General features: G+C 44.6%; 1 protein-coding gene across 3 annotated transcripts in view; it reads right to left on the bottom strand.

Moving 5' to 3' along the window:
* Nucleotides 1–26,155, bottom strand: part of TENM3 (teneurin transmembrane protein 3) — a 451,547-nt gene that overhangs the window by 14,773 nt on the left and 410,619 nt on the right. For all 3 annotated transcript variants that reach the window (XM_042934226.1, XM_042934227.1, XM_042934228.1), the window contains 4 exons: nt 25,314–25,468; nt 23,444–24,318; nt 5,939–6,114; nt 4,417–4,652 (listed from right to left, as the gene is read on the bottom strand). In XM_042934226.1, coding sequence (XP_042790160.1) covers nt 4,417–4,652; nt 5,939–6,114; nt 23,444–24,318; nt 25,314–25,468 — 1,442 coding nt within the window. The remainder of the gene's footprint in view (nt 1–4,416; nt 4,653–5,938; nt 6,115–23,443; nt 24,319–25,313; nt 25,469–26,155) is intronic.

The following is a 26,155-nucleotide window of genomic DNA, read 5'->3' as shown; positions in this document are numbered from 1 at the left end:
AACTTTCCAACCTTTTTTTTCTTTTTTTTCTTTTTGACAATCATAAAGGACCAGCACTGTTCCACGCCCCAGTGGCCTTCTAATAGTTTTAATATAAAAAAATATCAATTTAAATTGAATAGTTCATCTAAGATGAAAACCCTTAGATCAGATCATTACCATCCCTCCAGCTACATAAAAATGAATCCAAATGTCGTGTTTGGATAAGAGATCACCACGAAGTCCTTTGTGCTCTATAGAATTTCTTTCAAGTAAGCACGGAAAATTCCTCATTTTCGAAGATCATGTCCAGCACGACTATAATGAATCACAGCGTCCCTTTGATATTGGGAAGGGGGGGTAGTTATCATCTTCCCCGTAGAACGCTTGGAAAACCAAGGCGTAAAGGCGTTACACACTGTCTTTATGTTTACAGACACAAAGCACAATCGGATTATGTTCACGTATCTGGAATGTTATGGAGGGAAGCGAGGGAGGGCTGGCTCATTACCCAGGATACTTGGTGACAACATCACGGCTCCCTTGTGTCGCTGCTGGAACATCAACTGGCTGCAGATCGTCTTGTGTCTCTGCACGTCAGCCAGTGCTAACCGCACTGCACAATCCCATCGAAGGCTGCGCCCCTGGGCTCCAAGTGAGAAACAGCATAGCACGCTAACGTGACGCGCAGAGGAAGATCGAAGCACGCTATCGTATTTACGTGTGCCTTTAAACACCCTTTCGCCTTTCAAATTTGGAGGATTTCCTTCTGAAACGATTCACTAATTCTTCTCCTTTAAAGCATCTGAATTCTGGGCAAGTTTAGAAGATGGGTTTTCTTTTCAGAATGCCATAGCAGGTTTTTTGTTTGTTTTTTTTTTTTTTTTATAACTGATTAAACGCTGGTTCCAGTGTCCAGCAACATGATAAGAGAGAGACAAGCAATTTTTATGCCTGTGTCTTTTTTATTTTTAACTTGGCCACAAACAAAGCAAGCCATGGAAATGTCTAATCTTGATTTTGCAATGCTTTTTCACATCCCTCGATTTCATTTGCTTGTTATTTCCTACTGTATTTCCCTTACGCCTTAATGCATGTTTCATAGAACATGCTTTAAATGTTGCTGGTTTCTTATTTTCCTTTTCTACTCCTTGCTTAATAAAAAAAAAAACTTTTTTAATTACAATATCTGGTGTTATGTCTATTATATCTATGTAATCTACTTAGAGTTAGGTTTGTTTATAGCAGTCAAACATTTGCAAGGATGTACTATTCATATAGCTTCTCTCTTAGATCTGGATGCAGAGAAATAACCTGTATTATAAGGCTGGCTTCTCCTCATTCATTCATCAAATAAATATTTGAGCGCCCACTCTGTGTCAGGCACTTGGTTGAATGCAGGCATATACCTTAAGAAATGAAAGGAAGTTTCTGCGAGGAAATAACGGAAGGTAAGAGAGGAGATGTTCTCGGGCAGACTCCACATCCAGTCCTTAAACCAGATTTTCAGATCATCACTTTCTCCCCAGAATTTCCCCCTCAGAACCACAGAGGAATGGAATTAGCAGTCAGAGCTGGCACATCCAATCTTATCTTGAAAGTAAGAAACCCTCCCTTGTGATCGCGGCATTGTCTCGAGGAGAGCAATCACACGTATCAGCTGGAAATCTCCTTCCAGTGTGACTGAACAGGACACTCTGAATAGCATATTCTCTGAAATATCTTGCCAAGACACTGTGGTTCCGCTGTTTAGAAGAAACCAACACCCATGCCTGCGCGCACTCTCTTTTCTTCCCCCGGAGAAAGTATTTGCTTCATTTTGAATCAGGCAGAGAACCAGAGATGTAAGACAGGATTTCCTCTACTCTTCCTAAATTTCTTTTCATGCCTAGAAGAGCCATGTTACAAAGGAACAGAGGATACACTTAGACATAGCTTGTCTCCAAGAAGAGAAGGCAACATGTTATGTGGTCAGTTCCTGGGCAAAGTATTTCTCACACTCTTCCTTCTTTTGTTCTGTTTTCCTAACCAGGGTGCAAAATGGCTCTTTCTTACTCACCCGCCGTGTGGGTATAAATGCCCAATGTCTGCATATGCGGTAGAGGTTCTCCAGGTTAGGGGTAGGGGATATATAATCATGCCTTTTATTTAGTTGTAAAGTATTTTCGCACATTATCTCATTTGATTCTGTAACAACTGTGTGAAATGGAGGCAGGGCAGGGTAAATGGTATTTATCCCTTATCTGTATCCAGGGTATATAACACTGTATGCATGGTCTGTGCTATAAGGTCAATATCTATAACATATATAATGTCTGTTATAACGTCACAATGCTACAATGTTATCTAGATAATGTTAACTTACTTATATCCTGACACGGATATCATGGTATACACGAGGCAAATGAAGTCTGAGAGATGTTATGATTTCCCCATAAGGCTCGTCATTAACAAAAAAGTGGAGCCTGACCTGGAACGCACGTTTTTTGAATTCTAGTCGGCGCTCTGTCATCTCTTGGTATGCGGAATGGAGAGCAATAAATGGGAGCAGCATGTTTGTATCTTTTGGTGAAGGAAGTCCTGTGTCTGAGAACAGGTGGGACTGTGTGTGTGTGTCTGTGTGTGTGTGTGTGTGCACGCACGTGCACACGTGTCCAGGGACATCATGTCCATTATAGGGATACAGCTGGATAAGATAAGGCCTGTGAACTTGCTTCCAGGCTGCAATGGCCCAAGGCAGCAGGGGGCCTGGGAAGAAGTGGAGGGGGGCACAGCACACAGGGGTGCCAGCTGCTACTGATTCCTCAGTTCAGTGGAGGCAAAGGCGGGAGCTACCGTGTCCTTGGGTCACAGACCGACCCTGCGGACGTGATCAAAGCAAGCCTGGAGCTGGTTTTCTTGCCTGTCACTTTACCTTCCACTCTAACCTTGCTCTTCCCTTCTAGTGTTCTCTCGCTTTTTCTCCTCACTTCTCCCACTGAGCAAGCCTCTCTCTGGCCTCCCCTAGCTCCTGCCTGCCAGAGCTGCTGAACCGGGGGGCTCGGAGCTGGGGCATCCTGGCTCCCACGGCCTGGATGTGGGTCAGGTGGGAGCGCACAGCACTGGCTCCAGGAGACCACGGATTGAGCGTCCCCAACACCTGCCTTGAAAGTGAAGTGGAATCAGAACATAACCTGTAAGTTGGATACAGTCTGTGTTTGATCTACTGATTCTTTCCTACTTCATTTCCATGTCTTGCAAAGAGCCAGAGACAGCATGCATTAGCTGTTTCTTACTCGGAAGGACTGTCAAGGTATATAATGCTGGCCTGTTATAATATATATAATATATATATATATATAATATATATAATATATAATATATATTATAGACATAATATATAATATATAATATATATATTATATATATATAATAATTTAGCCATTTTTGGTGCAGGAAAAAAAAGGACATTATTGGTTATGCTTCATGTTGTGTTCTCTCTCCTTGATTTTTTTTAAGTACTTTTTTTTTTTTTTTAATGGCAAGGGGAAATAATTTTAGGAATGGTTCTCTACATTGATCTGATCAACTAAAATCTGTTTGCTAATAGAAAGGATGAATCAGGTTCAGTTTATAGTGGTCTGAAGGAGGTTTCTTGTAACCTGTGTTTTAGTACCTAATCTGTGTTGTCTCTAGCAAATAGCTGACATAAATCACAGCTTGCTTTCTAGTTATATTTGGCCCATGATGTGAGAGGGAGGGAAAAAAACAAAACAAAACAAAAAAACAACACCCAGCAAGGCAATGCAGAGAACATTCTGCACAGATCAATTACACTAGCATAATCAGAAGTATCGTTGCGTTTCTCATAAAAACAATACAAATCAATAGTGAGGAGGCAGCAGTCAGGTTCTGTCATTGATATTCTCCCATGCATCCCAACTACACTTTAAAAATGCTGAGGATGCAAAGAAAGGATCCACCTTTCAACGGCCAGTCCATTTCTTTCTTTCTTTTTAAAATTTTTTTAACGTTTATTTATTTTGCAGAGACAGAGAGACAGAGTGTGAGCAGGAGAGGGGCGGAGAGAGGGGGAGACACAGCATCCGAAGCAGGCTGCAGACTCCGAGCTGTCAGCACAGAGCCCGAGGTGGGGCTCGAGCCCGTGAACTGTGAGATCATGACCTGAGCCGAAATCATGAGTCGGACGCTGAACCGACTGAGCCCCCCGGGGAGCCCCAGGGAAGAACTGATTTTTAATCATGGCTATCTGGAGAAGAAAAGCTTTTCTCAAAGAGCTGGCTTTTATTACGAATGATCTAATGGCGTGGCGGTTGGAGAGACCTGGTGCTCTCGGGGAAGGCCCTGCGCCAAGGGCAGGCCTGGACTGGGGAGGGTGACCGCTGGCACCCTCGGGGACGGCTCGGCCCCGTCACCTGCCGTCCGACACCGGCTTACCCTAAGCTTTCGACCAAAGACGTTGACTCTTCCTTGGGCTTGCTCTTTTCGGAACCTCCACTCCACCAAATTTTGCCCGTTTTCTCCAGGAAGGCTCATGTTTCTCTTGGCAACCGTGGGGTTCGCCGTGCCGGCCAGGACATGCGGCTCTGTCTGGTAGTGCGAATCCAGGCCGCTGGCGTAGATGATTCGAAGGGAGCCGTCGTACCCGATCTGGTAGCTGTTGCGTAACTGATCTGAAGAACAAGGAGCGGAAAACATGAACTGTAAGTCTGGACTCAACACTCGGTTGGCTGTGCAGTCAGAAGGGTTCCACACTTCTCAAATGCTGACCGAACTCGGCTTGTCAGGAAATAAAAAGTACTCAATGACGTCCTTTTAGAACGTATCGAAACAACGTTGATTTCTGGCATTTCCTGCTGGAGCAGAACCGGCTGCATACTAAAGGCAGACTTCAGGGGAATTTAAAGTCCTTCGCCACTTTAGATTTCTTTTTCTCATTTGCCTGACAAAAGAAGTGAGGGCTGAGTCTCCACAGATGTGCAGTGGACGTTCTGGAAAGAGCCACCTCTGTGCTCTTTTAGCCAGGGTGTGACTGCCAGGGTCTCAGAAGACTCCCCTCCCCTAAACCCATCTATCCTGTACTAAAGATCTTTCGAAGAGATCTCACGTCTACACCTTGTATGTAAAAAAAATGAGGTGATGTTCCCCCAAAACGGACTTGTAAAAAAGGGAGCCATCTTATCTTTTGTACAAAAATGCCTCTTAGATTATAGCCTTCTGCCTCGATTTAAACTTTTTGAATAATATAGAATCATTGGGGGAAGAAAGGAATTCGAGCAGTATGAATTTTCGACGACGGCAGAGATTACTTGAGAGAACTGGTAGAAATAACGAGTCAAAGAAGTTTAACTCAGATTTAGTAATTAGGCTTAGGGCCATGACCTCACAACTGCAAGTGTCATCGCAAACAGGCTTTTCCAAGATTATGTCAAAAAGGAATATGGCAGGCGGTCCCATCATGAATATGCTGGATACATATGTCTATGGACTGAATGAAAAAAAAAATAACAAAGTCCAGATAATACATAAGTGGGCGCTGAAAATTCGGTATCAAATGTCCAGTGATCCCATCATATGTGGACTGAAAGGCCACAAGGTGTGCAGATTCAGAAGGGGTTCTGTCTCAAGCGGCTGTACTTACTTGGCCGTGAAGAGGACGCCCTCCCGAAGACCGCAGAAGGTCAGGGAGAAAGTGACTCGAAACGGGTCTGATGATGCCCGTGAAAGGTTGGAATGAAGGTGGGTTTGGAAGTGGGAGTGGACACTGGCTGATCTAACGTATGTATGTTTCACGAAATAAACACTACCGGTAGACGATGGACGATTTCAGCTTACTTCTAGAGGTTTATGTTTTCACCTTCCCTTTTCTGTCTCATCTTAGCAAATGGGGTCGCCACGTTCTCAGGGGGTGCTAGTGGCATTTAAGATTATCAGCTTAAACTTATGCTTTCGTGCTTACCTTGAACCATGGTGTAGAAGGAGTCGATTGAAGACAGGTTTGAGGTGATGCTGACATCTTCTTCGCGGCTGGATGACTCAATGTCCACCGTGATGGCCTTGTCCATGTCTCCATGGAGGTTTGTGACCACTCCCGTTGGAAAGGTAACATTGGTCAGGCGACCTTCGCTGTCATAGCTAAATAAAAGAGGCATCAACTCGGTATTAAACTAGCAAACCGCAGGTTCTTCTTACTTGTAAATAGAGGGTGCAGCAGTTTTCAGCCGCACAAATTCGGGAGCATATTTGTCTTTCTGCATGAGCTGTGCAGAGTGAGGACTTCAAACGTGCTTTGAAGTAGTCAAAAGCCTGTTTAACACAGAAAAACCTCGCCGGTGAGAGCAAGAGTAAACAGAATAACTCTCCACCTCAGCATATTATTCTTTGAAGTGTGACCAAAATCCTCCTGCACGTCTAATTTGCTGTTTCAAAGGGAACGTGTTTACTGATATTAAATGCCTTAGTATTCTCCATATTTTCTACAACATGGATTTAATTCGCCGTTACATCAGGTTTTAAAGTTTTACTCATTTATGCCCCCTACAGCAGAGCCATATGAACGTATAAAACTTTGTGCAACAGTAATCATACATGTATGTATGTGCCTATGTAGAAATATTCTTTTTGTATCTTGTGACGCCTTCAACAAACTGAGAAAATAAAGCCTTTTAAAAAAACTTTCCTATTCCTCAGTGTTGACACTCTTTATAATGGTAAGTTTTGGGGGGGGGGGCGGGGCGCCTGGGTGGCTCAGTCGGTTAGGCAACCGACTTTGGCTCAGGTCGTAATCTCGAGGTCCGTGAGTTCGAGCCCCGCATCGGGCTCTGTGCTGACAGCTCAGAGCCTGGAGCCTGCTTCAGATTCTGTGTCTCCGTCTCACTCTGCCTCTCCCCTGCTCACGCTCTGTGTCTCTCTCTAAAAATAAATAAACACTAAAAAAAAAATATTATAATGGTAAGTTTCAGACTTAAGTGTTGGCAGGAGTGGTGATAATCTATCTCATCTGTACTGACACTGTAGCAAGGGGTGAGTTCTCAAATGATGACTTATTATGTCTACTGAACTGAGATGTAATATTTCCTGACATTCAATGATTATTTTCTTTTTTATTACATACTTTTTTAGCATGGAAGTAGAAGAGGAACTTATAACTAAAATGTTAGGACGTATTTTATTTTTATTATTATTTTTTAAGTAGGCTTCAGGCCCAGTGCAGAGTCTAACACAGAGTTCGAACACATAACCCTGGGATCAAGACCTGAGCTGAGGTCAAGAGTTGGATGCTTACCTGACTGAACCACCCAGGTGCCCCAGGATATATTATTAAAACGCTGTCCTATAATCATAAATATGCATCGTAGATACATTTCACCAAAGAATTGATTTTGCGGTGACTTTGCACTTTGTGGCAGCACCAGAGAAAATTAAAAAAATGACAATGTGGTTTGAAGAAAGAAAAAATAGCAAATTCCAGATGGAAAACGAGGAACTTCCGTGGGATAACAACACACGTAAGCCTGGATTTCAGATGGGTGCTAAGGCTGCTTTGTTAAGAAAAGCTCTAATCGGGGCACCTGGGTGGCTCAGTCGGTTAAGCGTCTGACTTTGGCTCAGGTCACGATCTCGCGGTATGTGAGTTCGAGCCCCGCGTTGGGCTCTGTGCTGACAGCTCAGAGCCTGGAGCCTGCTTCAGATTCTGTGTCTCCCTCTCTCTCTGACCCTCCCCCATTCATGCTCTGTCTCTCTCTGTCTCAAAAATAAATAACGGTTAAAAAAAAAAATTAAAAAAAAAAAAGAAAACCTCTAAGCGGCAATGGAGACCTGCACCATATCCCAGTTACAATGAGCCCAGATGCAGAACAGTAGAGAAAGAATCTTCTTAGCAGAAGACAGAAGTTCCCAGGGGAGGAGAGGATCCCGATAACCGGTGTGAATATGGGCAACAGGGAATAAGGGGTAGAAGAACATATTTAAGTGATACTTTGGAATAAAAGGATAGGGGGGTTTAGAGGGTAAAAAAGTGGCTTTGAAAACTGTGGTTGGCATCTGAGAAGATTCTAGGTAACAGAAGTAGAGAAGATGGGGGCAAGGGCAATGCCATGGTAGAGACAGGAAGGGAAGAAGGAATGGGAGAGAGACGATGAGGTGATTCCATTCATCTAGTGGGAACAGCATCAGTCTGGCGGAGGGGACGTCTGACCTGATCTGACAATTTGCCATGCTACTTAGCCAGCGGCACGCATGGGCACTCAGGAGAGACAAGCAAGCGCCCGAGAAGCAAAGAGAAAGAAAATGTGCCCTTAAGCGCGGTCATTGTTTGGACCCATAAAAGGCAGAGCTGAAATCAACAAAAAGCAGACCCCTTCCCCTCCCCACCATCCGAAATGCCCCTGGCAGATGAAGACGTCAATGAAAGAAACCCAACGTGGCTTACGGCTGTCGTTGCTTTTTAAAAGAAACGATTGCTCTTGAAGAAACGAGCAAGGAAGGCCTGGCTTTACTTATACAGAATTACTGACAAAACCCAGCCCAAGGTCTGATCATAACCTGGACATAATTCTTGCATCTCTTTAGTTCTCACTCGCTATTGTGTTTTTAAGAAATCGACTTCCGTCTGAATGCCCCTACATGAGAGAAAATTCAGCACGGCACCCACCTCCCTCCCACTGTACAGATGGAAAAAGGAAAAGACGATGTGCTCAGGTGACTCCCTCAGGCTCTCATGGCATCCAATGACTGGGCCCAAGGGATGCCTCCATGCATCGGGACCCCAGGCCCATGACCCCTCCTGTAAATCACAGAGCCTGCCGGAAAGTGGCAAACTATAGCTTTACACGGATGACGCCACCCCGCAGACACTTTGCCGATTCCTTCTCGCTGCTGTCACTCGCCTGCCCTTTCTGCCCGTTTGCTGGTTGATGTTTCCGAGCTCCCTTCAACCTAAGCGGGAACGCCACCTTTCTCCCGCAGAAAGCATTTCCCCAACCTTTGCCTCTGCTCTTTCGCTGGCTTACCACACGCTCCACGTCGTGCTGGGAAGGCATTTTGTGTGCATCACCGTAGACCATGGGGTGCTGCACGTCCAGACTCTAACCTATCAGCCTTTGGCTCTTTGGAAAATGAAGCTACAGGTAACCTTTGTGGGTAGGAGAGTCAGAATGGCACAGGGTGAAGCTGGGATCTTAGCGGCCCGGCTTCCCACTTGAGTCCTGGAAGTTCTGAATTTGTGCCTTCGGGGCAGTGGCTAGATCGACGTTAAGGCGCAGGTAGGGGGACGTGCTTGCACGAGACAGCTGCTCAGAGGTTCCGCCTAAGCGGTCACGCCGCCGTTTCTGAACAAGCTTTCCGTGCAGGCTACAAGGCTGGGGAACTGCGGGCACGAAAGGGCATATGACGTCTGGTTGGGGACAGAGGACATGCATGTGAAAACCAAACCACAGGCAGCCACGTGAGGGGTACGGGCGGCCAGAGCGCCCCGAGTGCGGGAGGAGGAGACAAGGTCATGCTGCCGTGACACGGGAAGGTCACACAGGAAAATGAAGCTACAAGTAACCTTTGTGGGTAGGAGACATCAAGGTGGGACCTGAGCCCGGCCGTGAAAGAGATGCATGGCTTGGACACGCAGATAAGGCAGCACTGGTGACTGGTGACAGGGAGGGCGGGTGGGGAGGAGTGCAGGGGGCGGGGGGCTGTGAGCAGAAGAGCGTCCAGGGAGGGCCCACTGTTAGCCCCCTGGGTGGGCTTCATCCCGAGTCTGTGGGAGCTGGAGAAGGTACAGGAAAGCGAGGCTTTCATCGGGCCAACGTGATGGCAGGACTGGAAGAGCCCAGGGGCGAAGGTCACAGGGCTCGTGGGGAGCACTTCCCAGACTTCCCCGATGTTGCAGGGGGAATAAAATGAGGGACCAGCGTAGATTTCTTGTCTAAAAAACTATTACCTGTTACCTTCTGTCATCTCATAAAGGAAGGCCACTTAAAGAAACCCAAGGGACAAAGGACCTAACTTCAGTGTGAGGGTCAGCTGTTTAAAAGGAAGAAGTAAAGTTTTGTGGGGGAAAAAAAAAAATCTCCGCGTCGTTTATTTATTTAATTTCAGCGTGGGTCAGTGAAAACATTTTCACAGACTGGCACCTATGTCAAGAGAAATGAAAACAAGATGGGCAAGAGACAGGAAGGTTACCAGGGGACTGTGGGTAAGGGAACGAGAGAAAAGAAGCAGTCATGGACTTCCAGGTACTTTCAGAAACGGCAGGTGAGCCCTTCTTTCCCTCCACAAGAGAGAGGACACAACGCACCACCAAATGTCCAATTGTCCTCTGAGATGCACTGACCCCACGTACTAAAAGGGGCCTTCCCATCACATACATGCCTCCGGACATCATCTCTGCTTCTGTGCAAGTCCGTAGCTCTATTTAATATTGATTGGCCTTGGTGGTGAACCAGGCCTGCCCAGCTCGTATATCTGAGATGTAGCTTTCTTTTATTAGCCCTTTGAATTTACAATGCAATAGGCTCTAGGGAATTTGAATAGAACATCAACTTCATGCTCTCCGTTCACTCATCTGGTCTTAGCCTCACAGCTTCAAATTCATAACACAGCACATTCTTTTGGCTCCCAATTGACCCTCTTCATAAAGGACTCTCCCTGGAAAAGACAAACTCCCTCGGGCTCTCCGTGACCTTGTGCTCTTTCACTGATGGGATGCCCTTATTTGATGTTTATCTATTTGTTCGTCTTTAATTTTGAGTGCATTTTTGCCTAGACTTGCTGTTTTAGCCTTTGTGGTGTATTTTTAAATCTCTTTTTAAGTTTTAAATCTCTTTTTAAGTGGGCTTATGGACGAATGCCCCAGAGAGTCAGAGTCTCAGCCCTTCTCAGCTGAAATGCCGGCTTCATCCGGACGTGAAATTTCCTCCCTCCCCCTCATGGAGGTCTTCCCTCTTCATTCTTCCTTCCTGGTCTCTCCGATCCCTGTGCCCATCCCCACAGCCACCCTAGATGTAAAACCTCACCTTCCCGCCTCCCGCCATATTCACTGACACCAGATTAAGCTTCTGAAACACCACTAGGAGAATACTTCCCTGCCTACTTATCTTCTGTGGTTCCTCCACGGAGGGAAAAATTGCCTGAGTCAGACTGTTACCAATACAATGTCAACAGACTATTGATATTGCAAATTTATTCAAGCGGAAACAATGTGCAGTTCTCAAAAACTTTCTTTAAAACTCAACAACAGGATTATCTGTGATCTTCGGTGTTTTCCCATAAGATGGCCTCTTTAATCCAATGTTTGTTTTAAAGATGATCTTTTGTTTTTTGTTTCTTGGTTTTTTTTTTTGTTTTTTTTTGTTTTTTTTGAGAAAAATCCTGTTAAATTAGAGTAGGGCTTTAGAGAAGCAAGCAAACCAGAGAGGAGAAGCAATGATCACTCCGGAGAAGTGAACGTGATGTGGTCTGTTCTTTACCCCTTAGGCTGATTTTGGGTTTATAATCCAGTGTGGCAGTGGGTCTGTCTCAAAAAGGAGACAAACTTATGTCTTTACTCAGATAATGCTGGCTATTCCCCGCTCTCAAACCATTATTCTCTTCACCTATAGGAGAGTGAAGCTACTAAATGTATGCTCTGTACTGACTGGTTTCTCCAGCCCAAACTCAGCCTGCTCTGAGAAGGTAAGACAGCAGGAAATGCTGGTTTCGTTATATTCTGGAGACCCCTGGGTGGGATAAATGTTCAAGTGGAGTCCTGACTGCCCCCACCCCCCATGTTCCCCGGGCCATCCCAGAATAAGCTTACTGTGAGAGCTGCTTAGTGAGGGCACTAAGTTTCCAGGCTTGCATCACAGTAAAGGACTTACCTAACCTGCCTTTCTCCCCAATTCCCCCCCCCCCCGCCCCAATACAGAGGGAGAATGTTCTCTTCCAACTACTGGGGTTCCTTAGGTTCAGATTTCCTCCCATGGTTTAACAGCCAGCAAACCCCAAACAATTCCCCTCAATCTCGCCCTCTGTTACGGCAATGCTTTTTTCCCCACAATGCTGATGTGAAACAACCTCTCATCTGTCACTGTAGTAAAGTAGAACAAAATTACTAACCCCATCGTAACCAAAGGCGCGCACAAATCGTTCCTGGATCCTCGTTCCCGACGAAGGGCGTGCGCAAACCGCGGGAACAGCGGAGCAGAGCCTGATTTAAGCTTCTAATGGTGGACTGACTGGGAATCGTGACCACAAGGCTGTGACGAGTAACACTGATATCAGAAGAATTTGCATTTACCTATTCTAGAAAGGAACCTGAGGTCGATGTGTTCTAACAATGATCTCACAGATAGATCATAATTTCTTTGAATTCAATAGCAATATTATCCATTAAGAAATCCTCAAAAATCAGGTTCTGGATAGAAAATGTAAAAGGTTTCCATCACCAAGGAAGGCAGGGCAATCAGCCAACTCCAAAATCATGGGCCTGTCTGGGACTGAGTTGACGGCTACCTACATATTGCCAAAAATGACAGGGAAAATGCAAAAGAAGACAGACACAAGAAAGTATTAATTTACATGATTTTTGTCTCGCGTGCTAAGAGGATCTTGATGAGCAGGGGTGACAACTGCATGGGGGTGGGGAGGTGGCTGACACTTACTTAAATTTCTTTGCAGCTGTTTAATCTCACTCACAGCTCTTGCTGATGGGGACCAATTCGGACCAGTGCTTGGCTGCATAAAACCAGAAAAGGCGGCAGTCCGTGAACTCAAGCCACTATGCTCTCGTTCTAACATCCCGGATAGCGAGTTCAGAGAGGCGGAGACCTGCTGGGTCTTTCCTTCCTCACCCCTCTGGTCCAGCCCTCTCTTCGAACGTGGAGCCTAGCGATCGACGGTCACAGACGGGGCGAAAGTTTCAAAGATCGAATTCAAGAAAAGTGACCCAGGGCCTCTTTCCTTACACAGCCATGGCCACATCAGGGACAAGCGACAGGGAGATAACGCCCAGCTGTGAAATTCCTCCCCCTGGGGACCAAGGCATCCAAGTCAGGACATTCCAGAATTAGTTGGGGTTTGAAAGATTTATTGACTGAGGAAGGCTGATATAAGGAGAACTCATTTGTTTAGATAACAGGTCGTGGGCAGGTCTTGGCTTGCTAGATAGCTGATGCCAAGGGAAATTTGGGCTTCAGAGAATCTGTAAGAAAGAACTGTGCCTGCCCTCATCCTCCCGGGTCTACTATTCCACGGCGCTTGGCAGTGTTCAGATGACAAACCCATGCTTGTCTTTTGTCCTCCTCTGTGTTTTGGTACTTGTTCCGCCGAACACAGATGCCCACTGTGGAAAGGGCAGCGTCTTGCATGACAAGGAGACGCGTGGCCGGTTGGGACAGGCTAAAAAACCAGCAGGGAGCCCATTTGGGAAGATAAAAGTTTACTTATTATTACACGTTGCCATCGCTAACACCAGCGTGACCCGTAAGATACCAAGGGTGATGGCAACGCAGCGTGCGTCAGGATTGTGGCAAAGGAGATCCGGTAACTTCTGAAATGTTCCTTTCCGAATAAGCCTCGAAGGGGCCCCTGTGGAAAGCTGGGGGGACATTTCGGAATCAGAGAGTTTTTGGAACAGAGGGGATGTTTGGATTTTTAAGAAGCCTTTCACGTCACAGGGGAGGGCGCCTGTGGAGGGGTGCTGGGACTTACCCAAAGTCGCACAGCTCGGAGTATGGGACAGAATCAGTGTGGGAACACAGAGTTTTCGTTTCCAAAGTCCTGCGCCTTTCCAGGCAGCCTCCGCTGCCCCCCAGGAGAGACAGCACGGGGACAATGGGAAGACGGCGGCAGGAGGGACCCAGGAGGCATCAACAACTTGGAAAACGGAGGTGAACAGAAAAGACTCCGAAGGAAGCACAAGAGCTGCACTGGACCGATCCAGAATCTAGGATGAAACAATACGCAGACTAACATGCCGTCTACTCACAAGCTTTGAGAGAAAACGAGGATCACGCGAGCGAGGAGTTAGGGAAAGCAGAGGAATGGTCCCACTTGGGTCGTTCAGGAGCAGGAGGGCGAAAGAAAGGGTTGGGATGCACGAGGGGGAGGCTCAGCTTTGAAGGTTTCCAAGATCTCAGGGAAGAGCGTCTCGTGGTGGAAAGTGGACCCCGAAGGATTAACGGAGGCACCAAGCCGAGGGAAATCGAGTCTGTAAATCTGCACGCTCACACGCTCTGCCCCCTCATAACCAGACTTTCTACCTTCCTTTCCCGTGTGACTTCCTTCAGCTCTTCCCAGGACGCCCGTGCCCGAGTCTCGTCTCCAGAATTCGCTTCTCCCGGTGCTGAGCAGGTGTTTGGACCACGTGCTGTAGACCGCACCTCGAAATTCCAGATCTGAACTCACCGCTTGTCTACGGCCTGCTTCTTCCCGGCCTTCCCCTACCACCCAGTCAGCTTAGTCGGGGGCCCTTTCTCCCTCTCCCCTTGCATTCAGTCACCCAACTCTGTTTCATTTCCTAATGGTGAGTCAGCCCCCTTCCCTGTATGTTCTGTGCCCAGCCTTGGTTCAGGACTTCATTTGTTTCTTTTCCTTTTTTTTTTTTTTTTTAAATTACGTATTTAAATACTTATTTTTGAAAGAGAAAGAGGGAGAGAGCATGAGTCGGGGAGGGACAGAGAGAGAGGGAGATACAGAACCCGAAGCAGGCTTAAGGCTCTGAGCTGTCAGCACAGGGCCTGACGCGGGGCTCGAACTCACACACTGCGAGATTGTGACCTGAGCCGAAGTCGGACGCTTACCCGACAGAGCCCCCAGGCACACCCGATTGCTCCTGAATGCATGCTTTCTCTGGCCTAGAACACTCCAGCTCTTCTTGCTAGCTTTCATTCATAATCTTCAAGATGAAGCTTAAGTGTGCCCCCCCCCTCGGGGGGCTGCTTTTTGCCTTATGCCTGTCCCCAGTCCCCAAGCTGATGGGGATGGTCCTCTTCTGTATTCTCACAGGGCGGCTGACACTCCACCTTCGCGCTCAACACCCTTACAGTGACCCCTTCTCTGTCTCCCTCCGGGGACCCTGAGCTCCTTGCGAGGGGCGAACGTGCCTTTCTGCTCTGCACCCTCCGGGCGTGCAACGCTGGTGCCCGGCCCACGCTGCGTTCCCGCTGAATGCACGGTGCCCAGCGAACAAACGAATGCCGGGCGATCGTGGCAACATCGATTTGGCTCAGTCGGGTAAGCGTCCGTCTTCGGCTCAGGTCACGATCTTGACCTGGTTCGTGGGCTTGAGCCCCATGCCAAGGCTCTGCGCTGACAGTGCAGAGATCAAGAGTCGGATGCTTGACCCCCTGAGCCAAGCAGGTGCCCCTAGGACTTCGAATTTTAAGATCCGGTCATCCTATTTCTTGATTCTCGTGGGAGTTGTCTGCTTCTGGACACTTAGCCGTTTTGCTCCCCCAGATTGGAATGCTCTTGTAATCAGAATCTCTTTTGTTACTCTGACTCTAACCCAGTTTCAAAACATCATCTGTGAGTAAAGAACTTTTCTTCCAGTCTCTTGGGGTGGCCTTTCCTTGCCTTTACTAGAATTTGGTTCTTTCTTCTTTCCTTTCCTAGAGGTGGAAACAGAATCAAGTCTTCCTGCTAACTGATGCTTGCCTTCTATTTATTAAGTACTTAAAAAGTAACTATTCTTTCAGACAAACTACAAGTTTTTTTTTTCCATTTTTGCTTTTTATACACCACTTTTCATTAACATTTTCATAAAATTTTATATACCACTTTTCATTTTCCCAGAGACGGGAAAAAAAAAATCTTAACCTATAGAGGACTTCAATTCTTAAAATAGGTTTAAACAGAACAAAACCTAGCTTTTAGCCAGAGACTAGAAGTGGTATTTCCTTTACATTAACAATTCTCACAGTATATATATATATATGTGTGTGTGTGTGTGTGTGTATTTTATATATATACATATACATATGTGTATATATATATATATATATATATTTTTTTTTTTTTTTTTTTTTTTTTTTTGAAGGGGAGAGGTCTTACTTTATGAACTGCAGATTTACCAAACTGTGGGATGAACAGAGGTCTGAGAAGTCTGTTTGGAAGTGTGTGTGTGTTGTGATGGATGGCAGGGTACTAACTGAGGTCAGCTGGGGTGAGCTGAAGTATGGGGATGGTACCCCAATCATCTCATCTTCTTCGCACACTGCCTTCCCCTACCCGGGAGACAGTTCCCCACATTAGTTCTGCACTCCAGCCTCAAGACATTCCGAAAATATTCCAGAACCCTGGAATATAGGCAAGGGGCTTTCTCTGGGAGGCTGGGGCACGAGGGTAGCGAAGAGTGAGGGCTGCTAAAGCTGATTTAATTTTGATGTCATGGACGAGCCAGAGATACAGGATAGTCTCTGGAAAATACCCAACCGGGGATCTTCAGTTCTGTGCTTGTTAAAAAACACGAAGTTCCCTGTCACTGGTTGTCGGTGTGCAATCGCTCGTCCTGTGATCAAATGAGCCTTTAAAAGTGGTTGGCGGCTGTAACTCAGTCTTAGAGTAAATCATTGGATAATCACTGTGTAAGAGGAGTTGTGGATGTGTGCAGATATGAAGCTATCAGATTTAGACAGTCACATAATTAGTTTAAGGAGGGAACTCAACACTTTTGAAAGCTACATTTACTCACTGTTGAACCATTATGGAGCCATTCAGCACATCTAGAACATTAATGTGCTAAATGGAACCCACTGAGGGGGTTAATGTAGCCTCACGACTATTGATACAATGTAAATTATACTGAGAAAAATCTGAGGAATTTTACATTTTATAAAATTTTACATTTTATACCGAGATATAATGAGAAAACCTGTTTTTATTTTTTCTGGATTTTTTTTCAAGTGATATGAATCACATACAATTTCTCCATTTCCCTTTCCCCTTTCAAATCTAGACAGGACTAACTATATCTTAAAACTAGACTGTGGAAGAAAATTGGATTAAATCAAGTAGGAATAAAAGTAGAATCTTAGTAGAATCTGTCAGGTTAATGTCTGAAATATACAAGGGCCACTTTATTCAACTGTCCACACCCTTTTGTTTTGTTTTGTTTTCACTAATGTCTCTGGGAATACACATTCTGGTTAAAAATTTAAAGCAAAATCATTAAACAACTAAACAAAATCGCAAAAACGGAAATCAACCGCAGCTTTTCCCCATGATGTTAAGTGATCCCGCAGATAAAAATCACTTAAAAATCATTCTTAATGTCTCAGATGCTCTCCTCCATGAAGGCGGTAAGAAGAGGACACGCTGGTGGTGACCAGACGGGAGGTGGGTGGTGTGGTCGGGATGGGGGCAACAGGTGATGGGGATTCAGGAGGCACTTGTCACGATGAGCACCGGGGGATGTCCGGAAGCATTGAGTCACTGTATGGTACGCCTGAAACTAATTATCACACTGTGTGTTAACTAACTGGAGTTAAGAGAAAAACTAAAAGAAAAAAAGTTAAGTTTCTAACGCCATTTTTGGCAGACAAAACAAAACAAGGCAACAAAACATGCCTTCGGTGTTTGAGTTTTCAGGCTCGGATGTCAGCTGCCTATCAGCACAAAGCCTATTTCTCCTCTTAGTTTTGTCCTGTGGAAGATGCCTGCACAGTTTTCCTGGCATCACAGGCGGCTGCAGTAAAACACACATAAGGAGAACACAACATGGCACACAGATGTCAGGCTATTGAGACGATTCAGTGTCACCGGGAACGGACACGTCGCTTCTCATTTGGAGTCACTGTCACTGAGTTTCCCAAATTACCTGCACTTTCTGTGCACTGGTTTGGGTCTGTAGCACAGACCCTCTTTACACTGCCTGTCTTTCCTCCTCTGAGACCCTCTCTTTGACATTGTCCCCGAGTATCCCAACTGATGTCAGTGGGAGTCATGGGTTTGCCACGGGCACAGAGTTAAGTTCATTATAAAGAAATGGTTCAGAAGCTCATTCTGAAATTGCTAAGCTTGAATGAGGGACAATAAAACACCCAAATGAGAAGCTAGAGACCCATAGATACCTACATAAATGTGGAAAAGCTGAAACCCGTTTATTTACTCTGTAAATCTGAATATAGCTCACAAAAGATCGTAGAGTCAGCTCCACAAATATAAAGCTCTAAATACCCAGAGTCCCAAGATAGAAAAACTGCCACCAGCCTGGTGGTGTGTCTGTTCATATCAGTTAGAACTCATAGCATTTTTTTTTCTAAAAAACCTCTTCTCGGGGCGCCTGGGTGGCTCAGTCGGTTAAGTGGCTGACTTCGACTCAGGTCATGATCTCACGGTCCGTGAGTTCGAGCCCCGCGTCGGGCTCTGTGCTGACAGCTCAGAGCCTGGAGCCTGTTTCAGATTCTGTGTCTCCCTCTCTCTGACCCTCCCCCGTTCATGCTCTGTCTCTCTCGGTCTCAAAAATAAATAAACGTTAAAAAAAAAAATTAAAAAAAAATTTTAAAAAACCTCTTCTTTAGCCAGACAGAAGAGCTTCAGAAAGATATGGTCAAACAGTTTGTATTTTATGGGGGTAAGCAAGCAGAGAACTGTAAAATGCCATCAACTATCAAATCATTTATTCTATCGCCCCATTCAATATACTGGATTTGCTTTTGTGTGCATTCGCCTGTAAGAACTGTAGTTTCACTTTGGGTCTGAACTAGCCGGTGAGATCTTTTTTCGCCACCCTGAAATTATTCTAGCTAAGGACTCCTAACATGTGGTAATTGTTTTCAAATGGTACAAAGACCAGCGTGAAACGGTCCCTAATACTAAGCGAAGGGAGTAACGAGTCTTATCACACTGTCCTCACACAAGGGACCCCATTAGCTAGTCGGATGTCCTTTGTACTGCCTGCCAAGTCAATGTGAGAGGAGGTCTTGGACGAGATGGCTTATTCAATCGGTAATAGGTAGTTACCCAGTTCATGAAGCATATTAGTCTAACTCAAAGATTTCAAAGCTGAGTTACAAACCCTGTGCTACCCGCTGTAGACTTCCTATCATTCCGTCCAGGACCATGTCTAAGAAGACTGGCCACACCTCTAACAAACCCCAATAGGGACACAATCATTGCAAGCAACACAGACAGCACCTGCTGCTACGGAGAAAATGCTATCTCTAGGTTTTGAAACGAAGGCTCTTGTACTTTGGAAACTATCTGTGTACCCTAAAAAATCAGCCTCTTCTACTGGTGACTGATAGGAATCTCAATTTCTTTTCCTACAGTCATCCTTCCTGACACCAGGTATAACAATACACTTCAACGGCACCTGCGTGGGACATGTTTTCTGTCTTGACTCTCAGCTAGCTCCTTAACAGCAACATTTCAGAAGAAAGTGCTATCAATACGAAGTCATTTTTTTTCTTAATTATTTGACTCATAGCACCAACTGAGGAAATCCTCATTTTGTAAAGCAAAAAGAAACTGGGTAAGCATGTACTATTGGGTAACTATATTTAAAAATATAAGCAACGAAGAATGAGATTAGTTAATATTTTCAGCATCAGTTATCGGTACAGTGAGTGCAAAACACTTCAGAAAGCAAGAGAGCAGAATTTATATGGTACTCTTTCAATGGAGCCTGGACAAGAGCCAGGTATGGGTTCTGTGAGGCTCTTCTCTATAAATAATATTAACTCGTCTACATCTTTGGTTTATCTCTCTATTCCTTCCACCAACAAGTATTTACTGGAAGAATTCTGTATGCGTTCCAGGAGTCACGGGAGCCACAATTAGTGTGCATTTTATGAAATACTTTCACATTTTATTCTGTATTCCTAGAAACTGTGGCACATTAATGGTAAACTAAAGTTGGTACTAAGAGACGAGTAATACAATTAAAACATATAAGGTAAGTAATTGAGCTAACTGTCTTCTAAAATTTCTTTGGTAGAAACTATAGCGACTGTATTTTATCACGAGGCAAATTTATTGATTCTGGGCCTCTGCCATCTGTTTCTATCCTATAAAGCTTTTAATCTCAAGGCTTTTAAGGCACTAGGCTAGATAGAAAGCTGGACATGTACGACTGGGAATCTGGGCTAAAAAGTTTAATTTCTCTTTGTGCGATATTTGTGCAGAAAGATGTCTATAAAGCCTGTATCAACTCTAGGCACTGGTGTCATGAACGTCATAGTAAACAGGTGTTTCTCAACTGGGAATGGTGACTCCTCCCCTCCCCCTGCCCAATCTCCTTGTGGTTTTCATAGAACCCAGTCTGACCGTTGTCAAACCTCCCACATCCCCTCTTTATGAAACTACCAAACATTCTTATAAGTCTAAATTAGACACAGAGTATTGCGAACATCTGAAGGGGAATATTACAGATATTCCTGGTATTGTGGGGGTTTGTCAGCTCTCCAATAACAGCAAACACAAAGGAAGTCGGGGCGGGGGATTCAGAGTCCCCCGCTGTCCCCAGCACCTTCACCCAGGCACATGTCCAAATCACAGCGTAATAAGCAGAACCTCTTGTCAAGGCTCTGATGAGCAGGGATCAGGGCTAAGTTTACCTGTCAGGAGCTACACACTTTCGCAGACAGGATGTGCTTGTCAGAACAGAGATCACTATGGGAGGGGCTGCTTGGTAAGGACCCTCCCGTCGCTTCTTTCATGCACTTACTTTTGAATGTGTTTTAAAGTTTCTGAAGCTTAGAAGAGATGGGCCCTTGCTCTTTCACAGCCAAAGTATAAAAATGTACAGAAAGAAAAAAATAAATGATCGCTTGTTATTCTGACATGATGATTCCCAGTTACGTAGGTTAAGTGCCCTGTGTTTCTTAAACAGTTAGTTATGCCTTGGCTGCAGACATCTAGAGAAAAAGTAATAAAAACGTGGCTTTTAGAAAGTAGTATTTCTGTTACTTTTATTAGAAAAAAAATTTTTGAAGCATGGGTTTATTAAACTACTGTATTTTTAAATTATACAAAACATACGTGTGTGTATATTTATGTACCTATAGATACATGATTATGGGTTTATATTTGGTAAAATATTTTAATAATGCTTTTCGTATTAGTTGCCCTAGCTTATTTAGATAGGATTGAATAGTTATACTTTAAATATGATGTGTGATGAATTTGTATTAGGGAAGGAATGATTGTGAGGTACAATTACAAACTTTTACTCTTTAATTAAAAAGTAAAAGTTAATTACAAACTTTTACTCTTTATTTTTTTGCTTTTATGTTTTTAAAAATGTTTAGTTATTTTTGAGAGGGGGGAGGGGCATAGAGAGAGGGGGACAGAAGATCCCAAGTGGGTTCTCTGCTGACAGCAGCGAGCCCGACGTGGGGCTCGAACCCACAAACCGTGAGATCATGACCTGAGCTGAAGTCAGACGCTTAACGGACTAAGCCACCCAGGTATTCCAAACGTCTGTTCTTTAAAACCATGCTTGCCCCTTATAGTCACGAGATTGGCTTGCCAACTCAACCTCTACTTTAGCTGCTGTGCTGATTCTTAACTAAATTTGAGGTTCGAAGTTTGCATATCCGTTATGAGAGAAATGTGCCCTCTTTGCACACCATCCTTTCTTTTTTAAAAAAAAGGTGAAAAAATCCCAAATTTGTTTTTACTAATCCAGATCAACTCCGCCAATGGAGCATATCCCTTTGTCTAATTTTCCAAAGTTGATTAAAATACATTTGCGGGTCCTAAGTAAACCACACTATCTGTTGTAGGAAGTTCATGTGTCAGCAGTAACCCACACGATGAACTTCTATGCAATGTCAGTTCCCGGGAACAAATAAGGACACACTCAAAAGCGGCCCGCAGAGCAGAGCCTGAGTCCCAGACTGGACTGAAAACTTAATTCTCTATTTTTTTTCTCCCTGGCTTTTAACTAAACTGAAACCCTCCCAATGCCACCATCATTTCCTGAAGGTCTTATAATCAGAGCAGCTCTCCTGCCCAGTCTCATCCGATGGTAGCACTTTTCCTGGACTCTTTTTTGCCTCTTTGGCAATCCAGCCCGCTATCGCTTTGAAAACGGTGCAAAGGAAGCACTTTCCATTAACTTCCAATTTATTCCTTTCCTATTGCGATCCTAAAATGAGCAACAGGAATGCTAAGAACAGAATTTTAATGTAACTCAATTGAAAAGGTTTGTTCCTCTGACAAAATCATGCTGCTGGGTAACATTCATTTTATTAAAAGGGAACCTGTCAAAAAAGAAAAGCCATTCAAGCTACAGGAGAACTCAGCTTTATGGAGAAGATCCATTCCAGAAAAGTTGTACGGAAAATATTTGTATATTGGATCGTTTTCTTTTTCTACTGACTTGGGTTATAATTGTAGAGGTGTGCTCCTACAGAAAATACTTCTGCCTTCTCATATCATTGCAAAAATCACACTAAGGAGCTCAATATTCATCTCAAGGACTATTCTGCATTTGTCAACATGCCATCTAATTTCCCCTTACGGTTTGTGCGACGTTAGTGAAGTGAACAGTAATCGAAAATGATTTTACATCTGCGTTCGCTGCAAAGTACATATCCCATAAAATATACAATGGCTGATTCTCATTTCATTCTGATTGACCTCACAAAATGGGACCGTTCACACAGCACATTGCCTGGACCACTACTCCACATAGTAGAATATGCTGGCAGCCCGAACCTCGTACTTTTTCATCTGCTTCCGCAGTGACGGCCCTTGCCGATTTGCATTTCGTGGGAAGGTCCTTTTAAGTGCAGTTTAAATTTCCAATAACTGCTTACAAAAAGCGAAGGCTTTCTATTTGATAAGAATGACATTTGTAGCACTGACATAAACAGCCAGCTTCATTGTAAATGTTTACAAAAATTTTCTTTAATGCTTATTTATTTTTGAGAGAGAGAGAGAGAGAGAGAGAGAGACAGAGCACGAGCGGGGGAGGGGCGGAGAGAGAGAGGGAGGCACAGAATCCCAAGCAGGCTCCAGGCTGGCAGCATAGAGCCTGACGCGGGGCTTGAACCCACGAGTCGTAAGATCACGACCCGAGCCGAAGTCAGACGCTTAACCGACGGAGCCACCCAGGCGTCCCCGTCATTGTAAATGTTTTTGACGTTCATCGGTGACGGCTCCCAACAAAATCAGCTTTATCACCTGGGCAAATGTAGACCCGGAGGGTTTATGCGTAAAACCAAAACTCTAGTATATTTCTCCAAATTGCTGCTGCTAATATACTGGGTGCGTATGAAGCAAAATGTTAACCCTTAAGCAGAGGCGTTGACCACGATGCCAATGACACGTAAGCCTCAGAACTTCTCATTGTGTGGGTCCCTCCCAAGGCCCTGAGTCTAATTTTGTATTTTTCCGAGGGGGCGGGGGGGATCCAAAAATTACAGAAGCTCCAGGGCCCCCAAAACTGGGATCCCACCTGCCCTCAAGAATGTAAATTTTTAAGAGTCTATTCACCGTATCACAGCACTTTATAATCAGAGCAGAATGTGGATATACTTACTCAAAAAACGTTGTCCACCCAGTTTCATCACTTTTTGTGGCTAACAGGCCACTGTTGCCATGGTACGTAAACAAAACTAATTCTAGTCCTTGGGCAGTCATGCTTTTCAAACATCCATTGGTTCCTATCGTCAACCATATCACTTGGTTATCTGGAGACACCACCCGAACTGGCATCCGATTCGGGTCCCGTCTAATCCTGAGGGTGTTGCCATTGCTGTCTGTCACAGCGGTGATATCGTTATCGTTGCTGTAGCTAAAATTGTACAGGTAATCACCAGTGACCAAACTTACAGTATACTGGTGGGTGCCGTTGATGTCAAAGATATAGAGTTCCTGGTCAGTTGGGGAGGCAACTTCATACAAGTTCATGGAGTTAAGGAAAGGCTTGTTCTTGGACACGGCCCGGATCCGGATATTCCCCAGGTCCGCGATATACAGGGTGCCATCCGGGGAAGCGGCCAGGGAGGACGGCGCGCTGAGCTTGGCGTCTTTGGCGTAGCCATCTCCACTCTGGTAACAGTCGCAGTTGGCGTCGTTTTTGCAGTCACACTCCGAAGGTATGCCCGCCACCAGGGAGATCTCCCCGTCTGTGGTGACCTGCCGGATTCGGTTAATCTTCTTCTCATCGGTCTCAGTAATGTACAGGACCCCGCTGTACGACACCGCGATGGCGGTCGCCGATTCCAGAGTTGTCTGAACCGCGTGCTTCCCCACAGAATATTCCACGCCTGGAACTTGGCAGTGCATGGGCCGTCCCGCAGCAATGCGCACTTGGCGATTCTCAGTGATCTGCAGAACTACGTTATTATCCAGGACGTAAATGGAGTTGTCCATGGGGTTAATGGCGAGGTCAGTGGGCCATTCCAGACGTACCTTAATGAAAACGAAAAGGTCTGGTTAGTCAGTTACTGCGCGGCAGTTAATTTGCCAGAAGAGTAAATTAGACCATTCAAGGAAATTACCCTTAATTTGATCAACTGTTTCAAAATTGTTTTTTGAAGAGCTACTGTAAAATAAACTTAAAAATCTGGAGTGGAGACAAATGCGGGAAATAGCACGTTAGTGAAAAACGCCGCTTGCTGAAAGATTTGCAAGTCATAGCCAAAGAGCAAATGAACCTTTAAGCGGTGAGTTAACAGGCATCGATGATACATGAACACATATGCTCCTTTAGCAGTAATACCCACCACACGTCGAGGCTTTCTAGGTTCTGAATATATGAGTGTTTTATTGTGTTTTCAATCAGGCCAACAGTTAAGTTCCTAATTCTAAATAGAAGTCCCTTGGGACTAATCATAGTGGGTTCTCTCTACTACTTAAAGAGCTCATGCAATCAGAAGATTGGAGATTTAAGCTGTTTTGTTCTTTTTGGGATATCTGCCTGCTGCTACTCTACTGGTATTTTATTACAAATGCTTTAGCATTTCTTAGTGCTAATTGTTTGTAATCTCACTGAATTCATCAAATGCAGAACTACGGAAGAAAATAACTTTTTTTTTTTAAGTTTATTTATTTATTTTTGAGAGAGAGACAGTGTGAGCAGGGAAGGGGCAGAGAGGGAGAGAGAGAATCCCAAGCAGGCTCCACGCTATCAGCACGGAGCCTGAGGTGGGGCTCGAACGCACGAAACTGTGAGATCATGACCTGAGCAGAAACCAAGAGTTGGATGCTTAACTGACTGAGCCACCCAGGCGCCCCCCAAATAACTTTTTATTAGCTCCTGAGATACACTTCAATGGAACAGCTTTGTTACAACTAACACCACACCTGATATATCCAGTTTAATATGGGGCCGTCACAGTCTACTGACCTAGTAAATCAAGACACTTAGAAGAAAAACACACAATGCAGCTTGAGATTTTAACTACCTGGCTGATGTGCATGCTGGTGTCACAAGTTAAGGGTCTGGCTGAAGTCAGATCGTTAGAGCCCAGGAGAGTTGATATGATCCCGTTTTGATCAACTTTTCTGATCATGGTTCCATCAACAAAGTAGATTAATCCATTCTTATCAACTGCCATTCCTTTTCCAAGAGAAGTAAGTGTTACCAATTTTTCAAACGTGATTTATTTTTAGGCCCATCATTAAATTCAACGTTCAACCCCAGGGATAACATGGGTGATAGGTAGCAGGTAAGACTGCAGATTGTAATTACGTTAGGAAAAACCCAACAGAGGCATTTATGACACAAATCAACATAAAACGTAATAAATAACCCAAATCTGTAAGAATCCCCATTTAGTGTACGAATCATACAGGCGGTACCTGAGTTTTAACTGTAAAATTATAACATCTGTATACTGTTGTTGACTATCAATGATAGAAACAGGTCAGATTCTGTTACTCGGAACTTAGAGTAACTATATTCTAACAAAAACAGATCTAAGCCAAGGTTAGCGTTCTGTTGACCTTGTTACAATGAAATTTGCTATTATGAATAATTCAGTACAACAAATGCTTTTTTTCCAGTCCTCGTTCACATAATAGTCGCTAGCTATAATGGAAAAAAAAAAAAAGTCTTAAACCAAAAAACATTGTAATGAAGGAGATAGTACATGAGCAAGGAGTCAGTCCCAACTGGTTTAAAAGCTAGAAACCTTTGTCACACAGAATTTTAGCCCTTGTCACCTCTAGAAATTCCTCACAGCAAGCATTTTTTCCCATGGCATAGAAACAAAAGTTTAATAGCTCCAAACTGGGTGAGGACTAA

Source organism: Panthera leo, chromosome B1 (assembly GCF_018350215.1).
Source record: "Panthera leo isolate Ple1 chromosome B1, P.leo_Ple1_pat1.1, whole genome shotgun sequence".
NCBI lineage: Eukaryota > Metazoa > Chordata > Mammalia > Carnivora > Felidae > Panthera > Panthera leo.
Note: the sequence above shows the minus strand (reverse complement) of the source record. Positions and strands in the feature narration are given on the sequence as shown.